The sequence below is a fragment of the Triticum urartu genome, chromosome 3A, assembly GCF_056163025.1.
Source record: "Triticum urartu cultivar PI428250 chromosome 3A, HENAU_Tu73, whole genome shotgun sequence".
Taxonomy (NCBI): domain Eukaryota; kingdom Viridiplantae; phylum Streptophyta; class Magnoliopsida; order Poales; family Poaceae; genus Triticum; species Triticum urartu.
In genome coordinates, this window is record NC_141875.1 from 421,530,688 (window position 1) to 421,549,300 (window position 18,613).

At 48.3% G+C, this 18,613-nt stretch overlaps 2 protein-coding genes across 5 annotated transcripts; one reads left to right on the forward strand and one right to left on the reverse strand.

The window, feature by feature from the left end:
• Positions 1 to 1,653: 1,653 nt before the first annotated feature.
• On the reverse strand, positions 1,654 to 9,484 carry LOC125544161 (S-type anion channel SLAH2). 4 transcript variants are annotated; one of them, XM_048707748.2, is made up of 4 exons: positions 9,229 to 9,484; positions 3,322 to 4,013; positions 2,459 to 3,226; positions 1,654 to 2,335 (listed from the first exon to the last, which is right to left on the reverse strand). In XM_048707748.2, exons 2-4 carry the CDS (start codon positions 3,997 to 3,999, stop codon positions 1,922 to 1,924), a joined length of 1,860 nt encoding a protein of 619 aa, XP_048563705.2. In that variant the 5' UTR covers positions 4,000 to 4,013; positions 9,229 to 9,484; the 3' UTR covers positions 1,654 to 1,921. The 4 variants fall into 4 exon arrangements, with proteins under 4 accessions (XP_048563705.2, XP_048563706.2, XP_048563704.2 ...); XM_048707749.2 differs by lacking the exon at positions 9,229 to 9,484 and adding an exon at positions 6,447 to 6,580; XM_048707747.2 differs by lacking the exon at positions 9,229 to 9,484 and adding an exon at positions 4,216 to 4,371.
• A 1,493-nt stretch (positions 9,485 to 10,977) lies between these two features.
• On the forward strand, positions 10,978 to 11,700 carry LOC147979925 (uncharacterized). The gene has a single exon (XM_087515399.1). The coding sequence runs from the start codon at positions 10,978 to 10,980 to the stop codon at positions 11,698 to 11,700; it is 723 nt and encodes a 240-aa protein (XP_087371525.1).
• Positions 11,701 to 18,613: the final 6,913 nt, after the last annotated feature.

Consider the following 18,613-nt stretch of genomic DNA (forward strand, 5'->3'; position numbering starts at 1 on the left):
GGTGGATCTATCTAGATTTGGACGGCGCTCATGGTCTTTTGTGTATTTGCGGGCCCTTTTCCAGCATTTTCTTTTGCATGGTCGTCGTCAACTTGTGGTCTACATCAACAAATTAAGTTCCGAGCACTATTTTTACAAGCTCTTGTGTTTAAACAAGTTTGCTCTGTCAAGACAAAGACTCAAAGGCGGCAACGAGCTTTGTTCACAGCGCGTAGCCGATGGATGGAGGAGGAAGAAGGCTTCAACATTCTAAGGATTTCAATGTATTTTTTCCATAGGAATGTATTTGTAAGGAGATGTAATACTTAATACATGTTCTTAGACTTTTCGGAAGAAAAAAACTAGTACATAGTCTATATATTTTTTAATGATTCGTACGTAGTATTTCATATGGTATCACAAGCAAACATATATTTCTCTGTCAGTTAGGACTTTGATTGAACCGACTGGTGCATGCAGTGCATTATATAAAGTATCTTCCATTAAGATGCACCCAATAAACAGTAAAATCAAAAAAATAGAAAGAAAAAAAATCCATGTTTTTTTTGTGTGAGATGCTCGTGTGCATGAACTTCATGCAAAATTTTGTAAAGTTTAAACATCCGAGGAGCTCGTGGCAAAAAAAAAAACCATGCGTGAACAGTTTGATTTTCAAAAGTTTCCCAGGCACCCGAATTTTGTCTTCTTTTCCACGAGCTCCTCGAATATCCAAACTTCATCAAATTCTTGTATGGAGATCATGCAATTGAGCATCTCGCTTAATTTTTTTTTAAAATGTACTAGTTTTAGTGATTTTACTATTCATGCCCAGACTCATCTGAGCCCGGGAGCCGAATTGCCGCATCTCAAGTAAGCCACCTAGTTTTTCCAGGCCCAAGATCACAAAACGTTTCTTTTAGAGCATGTGGTCTTGAGGTAAAAGAAGAATGTGTGCAGCAATATGAGCGTTCTGTGACAAGCTCTATTCTCCTTCTTAATTAATGGGTAAGACAAAGCTTGTGCCTTCATTTCAACAAGAAAGAAAGAATGCGTGCTCTTCATAGCATTGTCATTTACAGATCAGAAAAAAAAGACCATTGATATCGGCAACGATTCCCCAGAGAATACATACTGATGTCAAAAATGGCATCCTGTCCCGCTGACGACTGCTTCACCTTCTCTAATTTCTGAACCAGAAACCGAGAAGCAGGGTGTTGTTACTGATCCAAGGCTCAGGCTTATATTACATGAACAATATGCGCGGTTGGATACTTTGTTTCGCTACCTAGCGACCTATAGATTAGTCCTGCTCCAGCAAAAAAAAAAGATAATATTGTATACTGAGGCCTGTTTGGTTTATAAGTCTTAGGACTTTTTTTAATCCCAACTTATAAATCTCAAGTATCTAAAAAGTCCCTATCTATTTGGTTTCTAAGACTTAATATAATTAAAAGATCATATTACAACTATACGTCCCTATAAATCCTTCCGTGAGAGTCTTATTTCATAAGTCTCAAATGCCCACTTTAAGTCTCTATAAATCCCTCCTGTTTGGTTTAGACGAGACTTACAGAGACTTTTCCCCGCAAAAAAAAGAGAGACTTACAGAGACTATTTTAAGTCCCTAAATCAATAAGTCCCCGGAAACAAACACCCTCTGAGTCGTTCAACCAATTCTGCAAGGTCCACACAATGTTTGTTGGTTTATTTCTGTTACATATCCGTAGACGTATACACAGATGGATCGACCTCCGTGCCTCACATTATACCCTCATCACCACAAAAATTGCTCCAAGGATATATCCATGCTTTCCACGGCAGTATGTGCACTCACGCCGACCAGCTGCATGCTTCCATTCTGCTCTTAAGCTCGTCTTGTCAAAGAGACTGAAAAGAATTATGTACAGCTAGGTATGCGCGAGAGCACGAGCGGGGTGTCGCTCTACGGCTCGGCTTTGCCTTTGGAGACGGACGGATCGGTCTCCGTGACCGAGGAATCGGAGTCGGCGTTGGGCGACTTGGAGACGGAGAGCACGAGCTCCTTCATGTCGGAGCTGGAGGAGCGGAAGTGCGCGAGGATCTTGCTGAACTTGGGCTTCCTCCGGGTGATGGCGATGGAGACGTCGTTGGGGAAGAGGTCCCTGAGCACGAAGGCGTGGAACATGGTGGTCACCAGCAGGCCGGCGACCGTGACGGTGGCAATGCCCGAGAGGCCGATGGACAGCGTCCGCGTAAGCACGTTGGTCACCTCCGTCGCGTACGTTATGGTCGCGATCGACGCGCCGGTCATCGGGAACGTGTACGCCCACCACGCCAGCGAGAACCGGAACCCTCTGAAGAAGTTGATCCGCACCGCCTGCTCATCACAGACACAAATCAGAATCGCTACAGATACCATATACTAAATACAGAGGAACGACGCCATGAGGTTTATTACGTGGGCACATGTGGGAACAAGTGGAGTCTGTTGGTTACGTACCAGTGACATGTAGAGGAAGAGCGCAATGAAGTAGGCAATCCGGGCGCCGTTGTCGAACTCGCCGTTGATCTTGGCCCAGGCCATGGAGGCGACGCTGGGGGCGGCGACGAAGAGGAAGAAGACCGGGTGGAGCTCCTTGGGGAGCGTGACGTTGGTGGGGAGCCGCTGGTAGAGCGTGACGAACAGGACAATGTAGTGCGCGAGCCCGACGGCGAAGAAGAAGATGGGGCCCTCGCGGATGCCCATTTTGGCCCCCAGCAGCGCGCCGACAAAGTTGCCGACGATGGAGAGGTGGTTGGACGGGTTGGCCACCTTGGAGAGCCGGCGCTGGCCCCCGGACATCCACTGGCCATAGATCTTGAGCTCCAGGCAGAAGATGGGCGCCATGAGCATGTACCAGACGCCGTGGTGCACCTGGGCCAGCTCCCGCGGGGCGCCCTGCACCAGGAAGAGGCAGGCGATCCATGGCGCGAAGAAGAAGTTGGCGCGTATAGGGTGGTGGAACTCGCGCCGGACCGCCTCGAAGTAGAAGACGATCTTGAGCAGGTAGATGCAGGACACCAGGCCCATCAGCGCCAGCGAGATGTACCACAGCGCGTGGGCCACCGCGAGGCTCACGTGCAGGAACACCGTCGGCGGCGCCGTCGCCAGCGTCTTCCACAGGATCGCCTGGCTGCTCACGCCCAGGACCATCCCGAAGGCGCTGATCGGGAACCGCAGCAGGAACGGCCACTGCTCGTCGTTCGGCAGCACCGCCACCTCCGTGGCCTGAAGAAAAAGGAAGACCCAACCGTTAGCCTTAGGTGAAGGTCGACTAGTCACTGACAGTTCATGGTCATGTCAGACCGTTGCTAACTACTTACCCTGAGGGTGTCGAGCTCGGGGCCTTCCAGGGCGTCGAAGTAGCGGTCGGTGCCCGGAACCTGGTCGGTCTCCTCGGAGATCTTGGAATGGTGGGAGCCGAGGTCCATGGGGTCCAGCGGCCGGCCGCGCAGGTTGGAGAGCTGCCGCTCAAGCCGGCCGGAGAAGGTCTTGAACGGATCGAACCTCTTGTCGCGCATGCCTTCGGCCCTGCGCGCCCCGTCGTTGATCTGGGACGCATGGAGGATCGGCTGCGAGTGGAACCGCGTCTGCTGCAGCAGCCGCGGTGACTGCACCTCCCCCTGCTTGGTGTCGGAGGGCGCCGCCGCCGCGCGCGCCTCGTTGCGGCTCACGGACGCCGCCCTGAACTGCGAGAAGTGGAGCCCCGACGGCGACGCCGGCATGCTGAGGGAAAGGGAGTAGGGTATCTGCGTGTCGTCGTACGCGCGCACAGGGGCAACTGCTGGTGGGGTCGCCGGCGCCTGGATGCTAATGACAGCGTCCTTGCTGTTCTGCTCGTTCAGGGCGGCGGGGGTGACGGCGTCCCGGCCGACGCAGTCGAAGCCGGCGATAGTCCTAGACGGAACCTGGATGAGCAGCGACGGGAGGTCTTCTCTGGACGACTGCTCGCTCAGCTGGCTGGCCATTTGGATTTGGACGTCTTTGTTGCTCAACTCCATACCGATCGAGAAACCTGCAGAATCATACACACACAGTAGCACTCCAGTTAGCAAAACATGCAGCGCTGCTGGAACATAGGAGTAATAGTGAAGCAGAAGGACATAATCAAGTATCGCAATACCAGATACACCAATTCGGCCGGAGCACGGCTGGGCATTCCCGTATGGCCACGCTTGCCATATCGATCCTAAATCCTAGTGCTAGTATGTTCTTACCTGGACTGGGCTAGTACTATGTGTTGGTGCGAGTCGTGAACGGTTCTGGTCTCCCTAATCAACAGGATAAGCGGATCGTTTGATATTTCCGTGCGCCCTCGAAGTGTTGCAGCTCGGCTCGGTGCGAGAGGTGCTGGATTTATAGAGCTAGCTTAGCTTGGCCCGGGTGGGAAAGCTCCAAAGCTAGCGACTCCCTTTCTGCACGCGCGCGGGAGCTGGAGCTGGTGGTGCCTGCCAGTGGAGCGGCAGAGCACGCCGCCGGCCGCCGACCGCGACGGCTCGGCGCTGGCCGCGGTTGCCAGACATCGCGAAGGTTCGGTACGGTGTACCGCCAACGCCCGTCGCCGTCAGCCGAGGAGAAACTTGCCTGTTTCTCCTTGTCAAACTTTGACACTGCCTCCTCCTCCGCAATCCATGCGGCCCGATCGAGAAGATCTTTGCGATCTTGTTCTATGGTAGTACTACAGCACGACGGCATGCATCAAGACAGTGGAATGCGTACCTTTTTGCTTGCCGGCGACAGCGAGAGGAAGGTACGCATGTGTACTACGTATGAATATGATACGCACCAGAGTCCAAGCCAGGAGTGCTGCTTCAAAAAGGTGGCCCTTAGAATCCGGAGAAGTGGTCTGGTCGTGGCCATGAGACCCGTGTGGAAACTGAACGTTTACTCATGGCCAGCTACGGTCGGGCCGTCCAGTCGGACACGATGCAACATGTATCACATGGATACGATAAGGTTTTTGACTTGCGACGATAATTTTCTTCCTATTTTGTGCAACTGCCTAATTGTTGGTGTGCAACTACCTGACAGGGATGTGCAACTTTTCTCCTATACTGTAAACATGCGGATTTCAATGATGGTGCAAAACTAACTCCTTCCAATGAGATGTGCAACTTCATCTGTTACCCAGGCCAACTGCATAGTAGTTGATCTGCAACTTTTTTCCTGTCCGTGGATGTGCTTCACTATTTGCTGCATCGGCCAACAACCTAACAATGGATGTGCAACTTCGTATACTACCACAGCCAACTGTCTAACTGTGATTTGCAACTTTCTCTTGTACCCCATGGATGTGTAGTTTTCCTGCTAGCACACGGCCCAAACCACCCCCTAGTGAGTTTTGCAACTTTAGCACTCTGTTTATATGCAACTTTTTATCATTCAACTGATGTGCAACTTTGTATATTGCCCGTGGCCAACTACCTAGCAGACTATGTGCAACTCTGTTTGTTGGTCCCGCCAATTAAAAATACAAGTCCACAAATAGAGAGCGTAGGGAGTTGCACATTGACTAATAAGCAGTTGGCTTGAACAATAGACTAAGTTGCACATATCCCTTGCAGGGGAGGTGGGAGTAGGGTGTGCCAACAGTGAAAAACTATGCATCCACGAGTAGGGAGGAGGGTTGCACAACAACTACTAGGTAGTTGGTCGGGACAGTAGACTAGTTGCACCATATAGCACGAAAGTTGGCATCGAACAAATTTCGTCGAAACATACCCACGTGGGATCTAGTTTGAAAGATCTTGTCACAAGAAATCCAACAGTGAAGATAGATCTAAATTCCGACGCATGGTTTGAAAGATAAGATTTTTTAAAAATTAAAAAAACCCGAAATAAATAGACGTGGATCTGTTTTTCGTCATATGTGACAAGTCTGACCGCATTTAATGCTAATAGTCACATGCACTAGCAGACAATACATGCATATATGCATGCGAGTGACAGAACGGCCGTTTGCTCTCTTCAACGAGCGCGCGTGCACTTTTAAGATTTTAGGTAAGTAGAGAGGCACGCTAGTCGGCAGTCACAGTCGGTCGACTATAGTAAACCGGTGCTTCCGTGCATTACCGGATCGGGCGTACCCTCCCTAGATGTCACCGGGAATCCCTTCCCAGCTGACTGACAACACCTTGCTAGCTGCATCTATACTTGCCTGGATGAGAGGCAGCCTAGGCTAGCGATTCATAGCGTTAGCGTACACGTACTCTTTCTTGGCCGCATAGCATGAGCGCCATGCAACACCGAGCAAGCGAAACCGACAGAGTGACACGGCTAAAGGTACGCGAAAAAACCTCATCACTTTCTCCAGAAACCACGAACTCCAGCTAAAAGAACCAGCAAACAGATGGCAGCAAAGTAGCATGGGCACCATCCATGGATTGCTGGATGCATCCATGTCCATGCATGCATGCAATTGCTAGTTCACCATCGTTTATGGATTTACCTGTTGGTCTTGAGAATTTGTTCAGGGATGAGACGTGCTGTGAAAACCCCAGCAAAAGCCAAAAAAGGAGATGTGTTTTGTGAAGGGTGAGACTAGTGGCGATAGGAGTAGATAGCAACCAAACAATGGAGGGTCGATGGAGGTGTGGTGGCTACAAGGGGCGCACTGGCTGTATATATAGAGGTAGGCCTAGGTAGATGGTGAGTGTATTGTATAGTCGAAAGCGGGATATGAATTGGTGGAAGGAAAAAAAAAGGTGCTCGTACTACCTATTGTTGGAAGACAGAGTGGAAGCAGAAAGGTGGTGAGTCAAAGGCGCTCAAGGCGCGCGGTTGCCCGGTAGCCGTGTCTGCCTGCTCCTCGGGCCCAGATCCAGGCCCTCCCCTTTACCAGGAAAATTGTCGTTTTATTTATACCCCCGTTCGATAACTCAGTATTTTCTATGTATATTAACAATACTACAGTTTTTGATAATACCATGGTTTTAATTATTAGAAAACTGCAATAATTTAACTTGTAGGTACAAGATACCACGGTTTTAACATTACAAAGAATTTTGAAGTATTGGGAAAACTACGGATCTGTTTGGTTAAAGCTTGCAAACACGCTCATTGCTAGCTAGCTAGACCTTGCGAGCTGATGAACGACCATGCACAAACTAGTACAACCATGCACTAGCTGAACAACCAATCTGAATGCACTATACATTAGCTCAATGTTACACTGATAAAATGGAGTAGGTCGCCGAAGTACATGCCAACACGTGCAATAAGGACCTGACCAGTCCATCACAACCTGGCAACTCTAGCGTACATAGCAAAACGAAATAAAATCCCAACACACATTCACTAGATGAGGATCTGGTAATGTAGGAGATTAGGGAGATGACTTCAAATCGGCGGAGGCTGGTTGGGAGCGAGTCACGCTCGTTCTTTTCGTGTTCTCAGTTTTAAAAAAAGAGGTTGGAGGTTCTTTTTTATTTACAGAGAAAATACCAAGGTTTTGGGCAAACTGTAGTATTAATATTGCAGTTTTTTGTGGCTGTCAAACAGCTCGCTGTAATTAAAACCATGGTATTCTCAAAAACTGTAGTATTGTTAAAATACATAAAAAATACTGAGTTATCAAACGGGGCCGCTTTAATCTGACCATTTTGCCTGCAAAACTTTCCACTTGTATGTGCTCATATGTTAAGATATCGATATTCTATTCATAGAAGGCAAGCTCTAAGCTTAGAGGTGACTAAGCATTTTTTCTTCTTCTATCTTTGGTGGCAGTTTTGCACAACGTACGGAGGCGGCATCTATACCTTAGAGGCAGTCTTAATTAGGGCGTCTCTAACAGATACCTGATACCCTATCCCAAAACTCCAAATTCTTCTCCCTATCCCATTTCCATAATTTTCTAGTCAAATTACCGTCACTCAGCTAGCAGGTCCTCTAAAATTTTATTTGTACTAGACAATTGCCCATGCGTTGTAACGGGAGTATAAACATTGTATTTGATTAGCCCGTGACTGCACGTCTATCACTATATTGATGCGTTAATATCTTAGCAAGTTTTCGTACGCGACCGCCATGATTTACCTGTCATTTTATTGTTAAGCACTTATTTGATAAGAATTTAATGACTTGCCAAAAAAGTATGTTTTTATTTGGGTAAGTTGATAAAACATGAGACAATTGATTCCATTTTAGAAAGAATGGATGGGAGGAATAATTAGAGATGGGAGGTAAAAATCAAAGAGGAAAAGAAAAGAGTGAGACGTATATAAGGGAAGGTTGGACGAAAGAGAGGTGAAATGGGAACTTGCGTTCTTTTTAAGTAGTACTCCCTCCGTTCGGAATTACTTGTCGCAGAAATGGATGTATCTAGATGCATTTTAGTTTTAGATACATTTATATTCAAGACAAGTAATTCCGAACAGAAGGAGTATATATATATATAGAGATAAGCACTTATTTGATGAGAATTTAATGACTTATCAAATAAGTTATGTTTTCATTTTGGTAAGTTAATAAAACATGAGACAGTTTATAGGGAAAACTATTTATATTTACAATATCAAACATATAAAATATGAAATTACGTCTTCTGATGAATCTAATAAATATGTTTGACATTCTAGACATAAATATTTTGTCCGTAAAGTTGATCAAATTTCATGAGGTTTGACTTTCAGAAAATCTACACACAACATTATCATGGAACGGAGGGGCAGTGTAAGTAAAACTAGTACTATTCCCTAGCTAATTATATACTCCGTGTACAGTATTACGCACAAGCCGATACAGACCGTGAGCGCTAGTTGCGGACAGCTAATTACACAGTAGTCTAGTGGGTGAAGAGTACATGCATGCCGTACGGTAGCACTTAACTACTACTCCCTCCCTTTGTTTGAAAATACTTGTCATCAAAATAGATAAAAAGGGATGTATCTAAAACTAAAATACGTCCAAATACATTCCCTTTTATTTATTTTGATGACAAGTATTTTTGGACGGAGGGAGTACTAGCCTCGACGATGTTGATGGAGCAAGCGGACAAGAGAGAGGACGGCGGCGCAGGTAGTAAGTAGATGGAACAAATCCTCCGGATCGCAGCAGGCAGGCAGCAGAGGCCAAGATGAGCGCGTAAGCGACAAGCAAAGCACCCGATCCTTTCACCGTGGGTCGTTCACGTCCCCGTCCATCGTTCACATCCCGTAACCCCATAAAAAAAGCGGCGGCCGGCATCACCATGAAATTACCCGGGCAGGTCGTACCGTGGTACCACTACGTACCTGGCTAAGTAGTGCCGGGCCGCTACTCTCCAAAGCTCCCTGCCGTGCAACTTGTTTGACTGCTGCGCCTGCGCCTGCGGTGCCGACGGCGGCGGCGATCTTCCGAGCCCAACGCGTGCGGAATGCTATCGCGTCCGATGAAGCCGCGAGATGCGAAAGCAGCGACGACGATAAGGTTTTGATGTGACCGAGGAACAATGTGCCGCAGGCTTTCTCTGCTCGGCTATGGAGAGAGCTGGTGGCACTAGTGGTTCTCGCACTCTTCGCCCCCAGACAAGAGAAGCCGTGCTTTTATAGGGAGGCGATAAAGATTATACTAGCAGCGACGATGAGGGAAGGGAATTAATGCGCATGATTGTGAAAACATAACCTGCAGCCGGGAGGGGCCTAATCAGCCGAGGATTTTTTAGGTCGTGCACGATACCATGGTTTGTGCTGTGCGACATGGCACATGTTGTAGTACGACGTCAGTGGCCACCACTCATCCCTCCCGTCCCGCCGTCACACAGCCCAGTGGGCGACTTCGTGGGTGCCAATTGCCAACTAGGATCCATCCGTGGGTGGGTTCTACTCGGGCAGGTTGGTTACACCACAGCAGAATTTCCCAGCAGAGGGCTGAAAAGTCACTGCATCCAGATTTGATGGTCGATTCTGCGTCGTATAAGTCCGACGTTGCGGGTCGTGGCACTAAAAGTTTGTTCACTTGCACTTGCACTGTCGCGAGTGGGGGCATTGGGTTCGTCGCCAGGGGTATCAACCATGAGATGGACCAACGGATGCCTCCCAGCAAGATTATTCGTCTGATGGAACCCGTTCACGCGACGAGGATCCGATCTGTCATGCACCTACAAACAAAACAGAGATGCCCCTGAACTCCCCTGCCGGACAAATGCGTTTTGATCATGGCTTAGCTTTATTTCATACTACTACCTGCGGCTCGTGCAGCCCACGCCAAAATTATATCCAGACAGCTGCTGCGCCTCAACGCATTTCGGCGAGAACCATCTAGCTCTAGGTTAGACTGACATTTCATTCCTAACCACAACTCACCCGCTAATTCTTCAACATCAATTGACTCGGACCTCTGCTCAGTTTCTTTCAAGCTTCATCCTGGTCATGGATAGATCAACTAGGTTCGGATCCACAAGCAATGACACTATTAAGACTCGCTTTCGCTACGACTCTGATGGGTTCCATTCCCTTAACCAAGCCACTGCCTATGAGTCGCCGACTCATTCTTCAACAGGCACGCGGTCACAGATCACTTTCCGTAACTAAACATAAGACTTGCTTCCAAGGCTCGGCGTTAGGGCGTGCGACGGGCATTCATTCCCGCACGGCGCGGCGGCTGCAGGGCTCGAGGCCAAGGCGACGGCCATGCCCTGGGTGGAGGTCACATCCCGTCGGCCACGCCCGCCGGCCAAGCACGCCGCATTCACTGCACGCCCCCCTCCGCCCGAGTGGTTAAGAGGCCTCTGCTTCAACTGCCTTTGCCCTCGACATCGCGCCATTGACTGTCGAAACCCTGTGGTCTGCAAACGGTGATTTCGCTCGGGCCACAAAGCGCGCTTCTACACCCACACTCCTCGGCCTCATCTGCGTCCGGGTGCTGCCAAGCTGCACAAGGCGCCTCCCCCGACGTCGTCCTCGCCGCTGCCGGCGACCTCGCCTCGTCCTCCCCAAGCTGCGCTCCCCCCACCGCCGCGTGTGTCGCTGCCGACGGCCCAGTCGTCCCGTCCCCAAGCTGCGATGGGCTCCTCTGCTGGCTCTTGGTCGGGTGACCACTCCACCCGCCCGGAGGTCTTCGTTGTGGTGCACAACACGCCGTCCATGCTGTTGGAAATCGCCCTGCTGGAATCCAACGCCGTTGTCGCCTGGTTCGACCGCGACTGCCATGCGTCCACCACCGAGATGGCGGCCTTCATCGCCGACAAGATTGGAGCTCTCCAGCTGGACGTCGTCGTGGTGCTGCATCACCCTGAGAAGTTTCCCGTGCGTTTCATCCACCGGCACCACGCCGAGCTTGCCGTCTCCCGCCGCGAGCTGGCGTTCGACGACACCAAGCTCCAGCTCCGCGCCTGGCGGCTCGAGGCGCACGCCGAGCATGTGGACATGCGGCACCATGTCCGGCTCTGCCTCGAAGGCCTTCCCCTCTACGCTTGGGAGGAGCAAGCCGTCGCCAAGGCCATCGGCTCCGGGTGCTCCATTGACTACATCGAGCCTGCTTCCCAGTTGAAGACCCAAACGAAGGTCCTGGGGCTCTGGGCATGGACGCCGTGCCCAAGCAAGGTGCTGAGGGTGAGCTGGATCACTCTTCCCGCCCGCAACGGAGGTGCGCCGGTGTATGGCCGCAAAGGCTTGGAGCACCGCATTCTGGTGCATCTCGACATCCACGAGGACCCTCCTCTGGCAACATCGTCTCCAAGCCAAACCCTTGGCTGTACAACATCGTCAATGGCGAGAAGCACATGAGGGACAGGCGCGAGAGAATTTCTCGCGCCGTGCAGCATGACAGCAGGGACAGAGATGATGGTGATGGTCGGGACCGTGATGACGACCGCGATGATCGCCGCGGACGAAGCGGGCGGGACGCTCCCAGGAGCGGCCAAAGCTTGGGTGCTCGACTTAGACGTAGCCTCTCTCGTGCTCCTCGTGATGGGCAGCGCGGGTCTGGCAGAGATGTCTGAGAGGATCGCCGTGGCAGGTCTGGCCGGGACGGGCACCGTCATGCTGCCCTCGCCGATCCGGCCGATGATGCTGCCCTGCTGCTGGGTTCTGGCTCTGCTAGTGCCCCGGAGGCCATCGCCATGGAGCTGCTGCCAATTGTCCAAGCAACTCTGGCCCCTGAAGATGATGGGCGCGGTCGGAGCCCCTCTAGGCAAAGGCGGCCAGCTGCGACCAGGCGCCTCTCCCAGGAGGCACGCACTCCGCCCACTTCCCCGCCTCGCTCCCCGACGTCGGTCCTCTGGCCCTCCCCTACTTCCAAGCAGGACTCGGCCCGAGCTGCGAGGATGGCCCTTCAGGAGCGAAGCCCCGCCCTCATCGAGCTGTGCTCGCCGACGACCATGATGTGCCCGTTGATCTCCATCTCGCCGACGCGGCCTCCGGGGTTTGAACGCTCCCCGACTTCGCCTCTTCCTGGCATTGGAGAGCTCCAGCGCACGCCTACTCCGCCAAGAGCCCGTTTTGGGCATGCTGATGATACTCTACCTGAAGGAAATATGCCCTAGAGGCAATAATAAAGTTATTATTTATTTCCTTATATCATGATAAATGTTTATTATTCATGCTAGAATTGTATTAACCGGAAACATAATACTTGTGTGAATACATAGACAAACAAAGTGTCACTAGTATGCCTCTACTTGACTAGCTCGTTAATCGAAGATGGTTATGTTTCCTAACCATAGACATGAGTTGTCATTTGATTAATGGGATCACATCATTAGGAGAATGATGTGATTGACATGACCCATTCCATTAGCTTAGCACCCGATCGTTTAGTATGTTGCTATTGCTTTCTTCATGACTTATACATGTTCATATGACTATGAGATTATGCAACTCCCGTTTACCAGAGGAACACTTTGTGTGCTACCAAATGTCACAACGTAACTGGGTGATTATAAAGGTGCTCTATAGGTGTCTCCAAAGGTACATGTTGGGTTGGCGTATTTCGAGATTAGGATTTGTCGCTCCGATTGTCGGAGAGGTATCTCTGGGCCCTCTCGGTAATACACATCACTTAAGCCTTGCAAGCAATGCAACTAATAAGTTAGTTGCAAGATGATGTATTACGGAACGAGTAAAGAGAATTGCCGGTAACGAGATTGAACTAGGTATTGAGATACCGACGATCGAATCTCGGGCAAGTAACATACCGATGACAAAGGGAACAACGTATTTGTTATGCGGTCTGACCGATAAAGATCTTCGTAGAATATGTAGGAGCCAATATGAGCATCCAGGTTCCGCTATTGGTTATTGACCAGAGACGTGTCTCGGTCATGTCTACATTGTTCTTGAACCCGTAGGGTCCACACGCTTAACGTTACGATGACAGTTTCATTATGAGTTTATATATTTTGATGTACCGAAGGTTGTTCGGAATCCTGGATGTGATCACAGACTTGACGAGGAGTCTCGAAATGGTCGAGACATAAAGATTGATATATTGGACGACTATGTTTGGACACCGAAAAGGTTCCGGGTAAGATTGGGACAACACCGGATCACCGGGAGGTTATCGGACCCCCCGGGAGGTATATGGGCCTTATTGGGCCTTAGTGGAAAGGAGGGGAAAGGAGCAAGGGAGGGGGCACGCGCCCCCAAGCCCAATCCGAATTGGGAGAGGGGCCGGCCCCCCTTTCCTTCCTCCCTCCTTCCTCTTCCTTCCCTCTCCTACTCCTAATAGGAAAAAGGGGAGTCCTACTCCCGGTGGGATTTGGACTCCCCCCCTTGGGCGCGCCACCCTCCTTGGCTGGCCCCCTCCTCCACTCCTTTATATACGGGGGCAGGGGGGCACCCCAGAGACACAACAATTGATCATTGATCTCTTAGCCGTGTGCGGTGCCCCCCTCCACCATAATCCTTGATAATATTGTAGCGGTGCTTAGGCGAAGCCCTGCAATGGTAGAACATCAAGATCGTCACCACGCCGTCATGCTGACGGAAATCATCCGCGACACTTTGCTGGATCAGAGTCCGGGGATCGTCATCGAGCTGAACGTGTGCAAAAACTCGGAGGTCCGTAGTTTCGGTGCTTGATCGGTCGGGCCGTGAAGACGTACGACTACATCAACCGCGTTGTTATAACGCTTCCGCTTCCGGTCTACGAGGGTATGTAGACAACACTCTCCCCTCTCGTTGCTGTGCATCACCATGATCTTGCATGTGCGTAGGAATTTTTTTGAAATTACTACGTTCCCCAACAGTGGCATCAGAGCCTAGGTTTTATGTGTTGATGTTATATGCATGAGTAGAACACAAGTGAGTTGTGGGCGATATAAGTCATACTGCTTACCAGCATGTCATACTTTGGTTCGGCGGTATTGTTGGATGAAGCGGCCCGGACCGACATTACGCGTACGCTTACGTGAGACTGGTTCTACCGACGTGCTTTGCACACAGGTGGCTGGCGGGTGTCAGTTTCTCCAACTTTAGTTGAACCGAGTGTGGCTACGCCCGGTCCTTGCGAAGGTTAAAACAACACCAACTTGATAAACTATCGTTGTGGTTTTTGATGCGTAGGTAAGATTGGTTCTTGCTAAGCCCGTAGCAGCCACGTAAAACTTACAACAAACAAAGTAGAGGACGTCTAACTTGTTTTTGCAGGGCATGTTGTGATGTGATATGGTCAAGGCATGATGCTAAATTTTATTGTATGAGATGATCATGTTTTGTAACCAAGTTATCGGCAACTGGCAGGAGCCATATGGTTGTCGCTTTATTGTATGCAATGCAATCGCCCTGTAATGCTTTACTTTATCACTAAGCGGTAGCGATAGTTGTAGAAGCATAAGATTGGCGAGACGACAATGATGCTACGATGGAGATCAAGGTGTCGCGCCGGTGACGATGGTGATCATGACGATGCTTCGGAGATGGAGATCACAAGCACAAGATGATGGCCATATCATATCACTTATATTGATTGCATGTGATGTTTATCTTTTATGCATCTTATCTTGCTTTGATTGACGGTAGCATTATAAGATGATCTCTCACTAAATTTCAAGATAAAAGTGTTCTCCCTGAGTATGCACCATTGCCAAAGTTCATCGTGCCCAGACACCACGTGATGATCGGGTGTGATAAGCTCTACGTCCATCTACAACGGGTGCAAGCCAGTTTTGCACACGCAGAATACTCAGGTTAAACTTGACGAGCCTAGCATATGCAGATATGGCCTCGGAACACTGAGACCGAAAGGTCGAGCGTGAATCATATAGTAGATATGATCAACATAGTGATGTTCACCATTGAAAACTACTCCATTTCACGTGATGATCGGTTATGGTTTAGTTGATTTGGATCACGTCATCACTTAGAAGATTAGAGGGATGTCTTTCTAAGTGAGAGTTCTTAAGTAATATGATTAATTGAACTGAAATTTATCATGAACTTAGTACCTGATAGTATCTTGCTTGTTTATGTTTGATTGTAGATAGATGGCCCGTGCTGTTGTTCCGTTGAATTTTAATGCGTTCCTTGAGAAAGCAAAGTTGAAAGATGATGGTAGCAATTATACGGACTGGGTCCGTAACTTGAGGATTATCCTCATTGCTGCACAGAAGAATTACGTCCTGGAAGCACCGCTAGGTGCCAGGCCTGCTGCTGATGCAACTGACAACGTTAAGAACGTCTGGCAGAGCAAAGCTGATGACTACTCGATAGTTCAATGTGCCATGCTTTACGGCTTAGAACCGGGTCTTCAACGATGTTTTGAACGTCATGGAGCATATGAGATGTTCCAGGAGTTGAAGCTAATATTTCAAGCAAATGCCCGGATTGAGAGATATGAAGTCTCCAATAAGTTCTATAGCTGCAAGATGGAGGAGAACAGTTCTGTCAGTGAGCATACACTCAAGATGTCTGCTGATGCAACTTGATTCAACTGGGAGTTAATCTTCCAGATGATTGCGTCATTGACAGAATTCTCCAATCACTTCCACCTAGCTACAAGAGCTTCGTGATGAACTATAATATGCAAGGGATGGATAAGACAATTCCCGAGCTCTTCGCAATGCTAAAAGTTGCGGAGGTAGAAATCAAGAAGGAGCATCAAGTGTTGATGGTCAACAAGACCACTAGTTTCAAGAAAAAGGGCAAGGGGAAGAAGAAGGGGAACTTCAAGAAGAACAGCAAGCAAGTTGCTGCTCAGGAGAAGAAACCCAAGTCTGGACCTAAGCCTGAAACTGAGTGCTTCTACTACAAGAAGACTGGTCACTGGAAGCGGAACTGCTCCAAGTATTTGGCGGATAAGAAGGATGGCAAGGCGAACAAAGGTATATGTGATATACATGTTATTGATGTGTACCTTACTAGAGCTCGCAGTAGCACCTGGGTATTTGATATTGGTTCTGTTGCTAATATTTGCAACTCGAAGCAGGGACTACGGATTAAGCGAACACTGGCGAAGGACGAGGTGTGACGATGCGCGTGGGAAATGGTTCCAAAGTCGATGTGATCGCAGTCGGCACGCTACCTCTACATCTACCATCGGGATTAGTATTAGACCTAAATAATTGTTATTTGGTGCCAGCGTTGAGCATGAACATTATATCTGGATCTTGTTTGATGCGAGACGGTTATTCATTTAAATCAGAGAATAATGGTTGTTCTATTTATATGAGTAATATCTTTTATGGTCATGCACCCTTGACGAGTGGTCTATTTTTGATGAATCTCGATAGTAGTGATACACATATTCATAATGTTGAAGCCAAAAGATGCAGAGTTGATAATGATAGTGCAACTTATTTGTGGCACTGCCGTTTAGGTCATATCGGTGTAAAATGCATGAAGAAACTCCATACTGATGGACTTTTGGAACCACTTGATTATGAATCACTTGGTACTTGTGAACCGTGCCTCATGGGCAAGATGACTAAAACGCCGTTCTCCGGTACTATGGAGAGAGCAACAGATTTGTTGGAAATCATACATACAGATGTATGTGGTCCAATGAATGTTGAAGCTCGTGGCGGATATCGTTATTTTGTCACCTTCACAGATGATTTAAGCAGACATGGGTATATCTACTTAATGAAACATAAGTCTGAAACATTTGAAAAGTTCAAAGAATTTCAGAGTGAAGTTGAAAATCATCGTAACAAGAAAATAAAGTTTCTACGATCTGATCGTAGAGGAGAATATTTGAGTTACGAGTTTGGTTTACATTTGAAACAATGCGGAATAGTTTCGCAACTCATGCCACCCGGAACACCACATTGTAATGGTGTGTCCGAACGTCGTAATCGTACTTTACTTGATATGGTGCGATCTATGATGTCTCTTACAGATTTACCGCTATCGTTTTGGCGTTATGCTTTAGAGACAGCCGCATTCACGTTAAATAGGGCACCATCAAAATCCGTTGAGACGACGCCTTATGAACTATGGTTTGGCAAGAAACCAAAGTTGTTGTTTCTGAAAGTTTGGGGCTGCGATGATTATGTGAAAAAGCTTCAACCTGATAAGCTCGAATCCAAATCGGAGAAATGTGTCTTCATAGGATACCCAAGGAGACTGTTGGGTACACCTTCTATCACAGATCCGAAGGCAAGACATTTGTTGCTAAGAATGGATCCTTTCTAGAGAAGGAGTTTCTCTCGAAATAAGTGAGTGGGAGGAAAGTAGAACTTGATGAGGTAACTGTACCTTCTCCCTTATTGGAAAGTAGTACATCACAGAAACCGGTTTCTGTGACACCTACACCAATTAGTGAGGAAGCTAATGATGATGGTCATGAAACTTTAGAACAAGTTACTACTGAACCTCGTAGATCAACCAGAGTAAGATCCACACCAGAGTGGTACGGTAATCCTGTTCTAGAAGTCATGCTACTAGATCATGATAAACCTACGAACTATGAAGAAGCAATGGTAAGCCCAGATTCCGCAAAATGGCTTGAAGCCATGAAATCTGAGATGGGATCCATGTATGAGAACAAAGTGTGGACTTTGGTTGACTTGCCCAATGATCGACAAGAAATTGAAAATAAATGGATCTTCAAGAATAAGACTGACGCTGACGGTAATGTTACTGTCTACAAAGCTCGACTTATCGCAAAAGGTTTTCGACAAGTTCAAGGAATTGACTACGATGAGACCTTCTCACCCGTAGCGATGCTTAAGTCTGTCTGAATCATGTTAGCAATTGCCGCATTTTATGATTATGAAATTTGGCAGATGGATGTCAAAACTGCATTCCTGAATGGATTTCTAGAAGAAGAGTTGTATATGATGCAGCCGGAAGGTTTTGTCGATACAAAAGGAGCTAACAAAGTGTGCAAGCTCTAGCGATCCATTTATGGACTAGTGCAAGCATCTCGGAGTTGGAATAAACACTTTGATAGTGTGATCAAAGCATTTGGTTTTGTACAGACTTTTGGAGAAGCCTGTATTTACAAGAAAGTGAGTGGGAGCTCTGTAGCATTTCTGATATTATATGTGGATGACATATTGCTAATCGGAAATGATATAGAATTTCTAGATAGCATAAAGGGATACTTGAATAAGACTTCTTCAATGAAAGGCCTCGGTGAAGCTGCTTACATATTGGGCATTAAGATCTATAGAGATAGATCAAGACGCTTAATTGGACTTTCACAAAGCACATACCTTGACAAAGTTTTGAAGAAGTTCAAAATGGATCAAGCAAA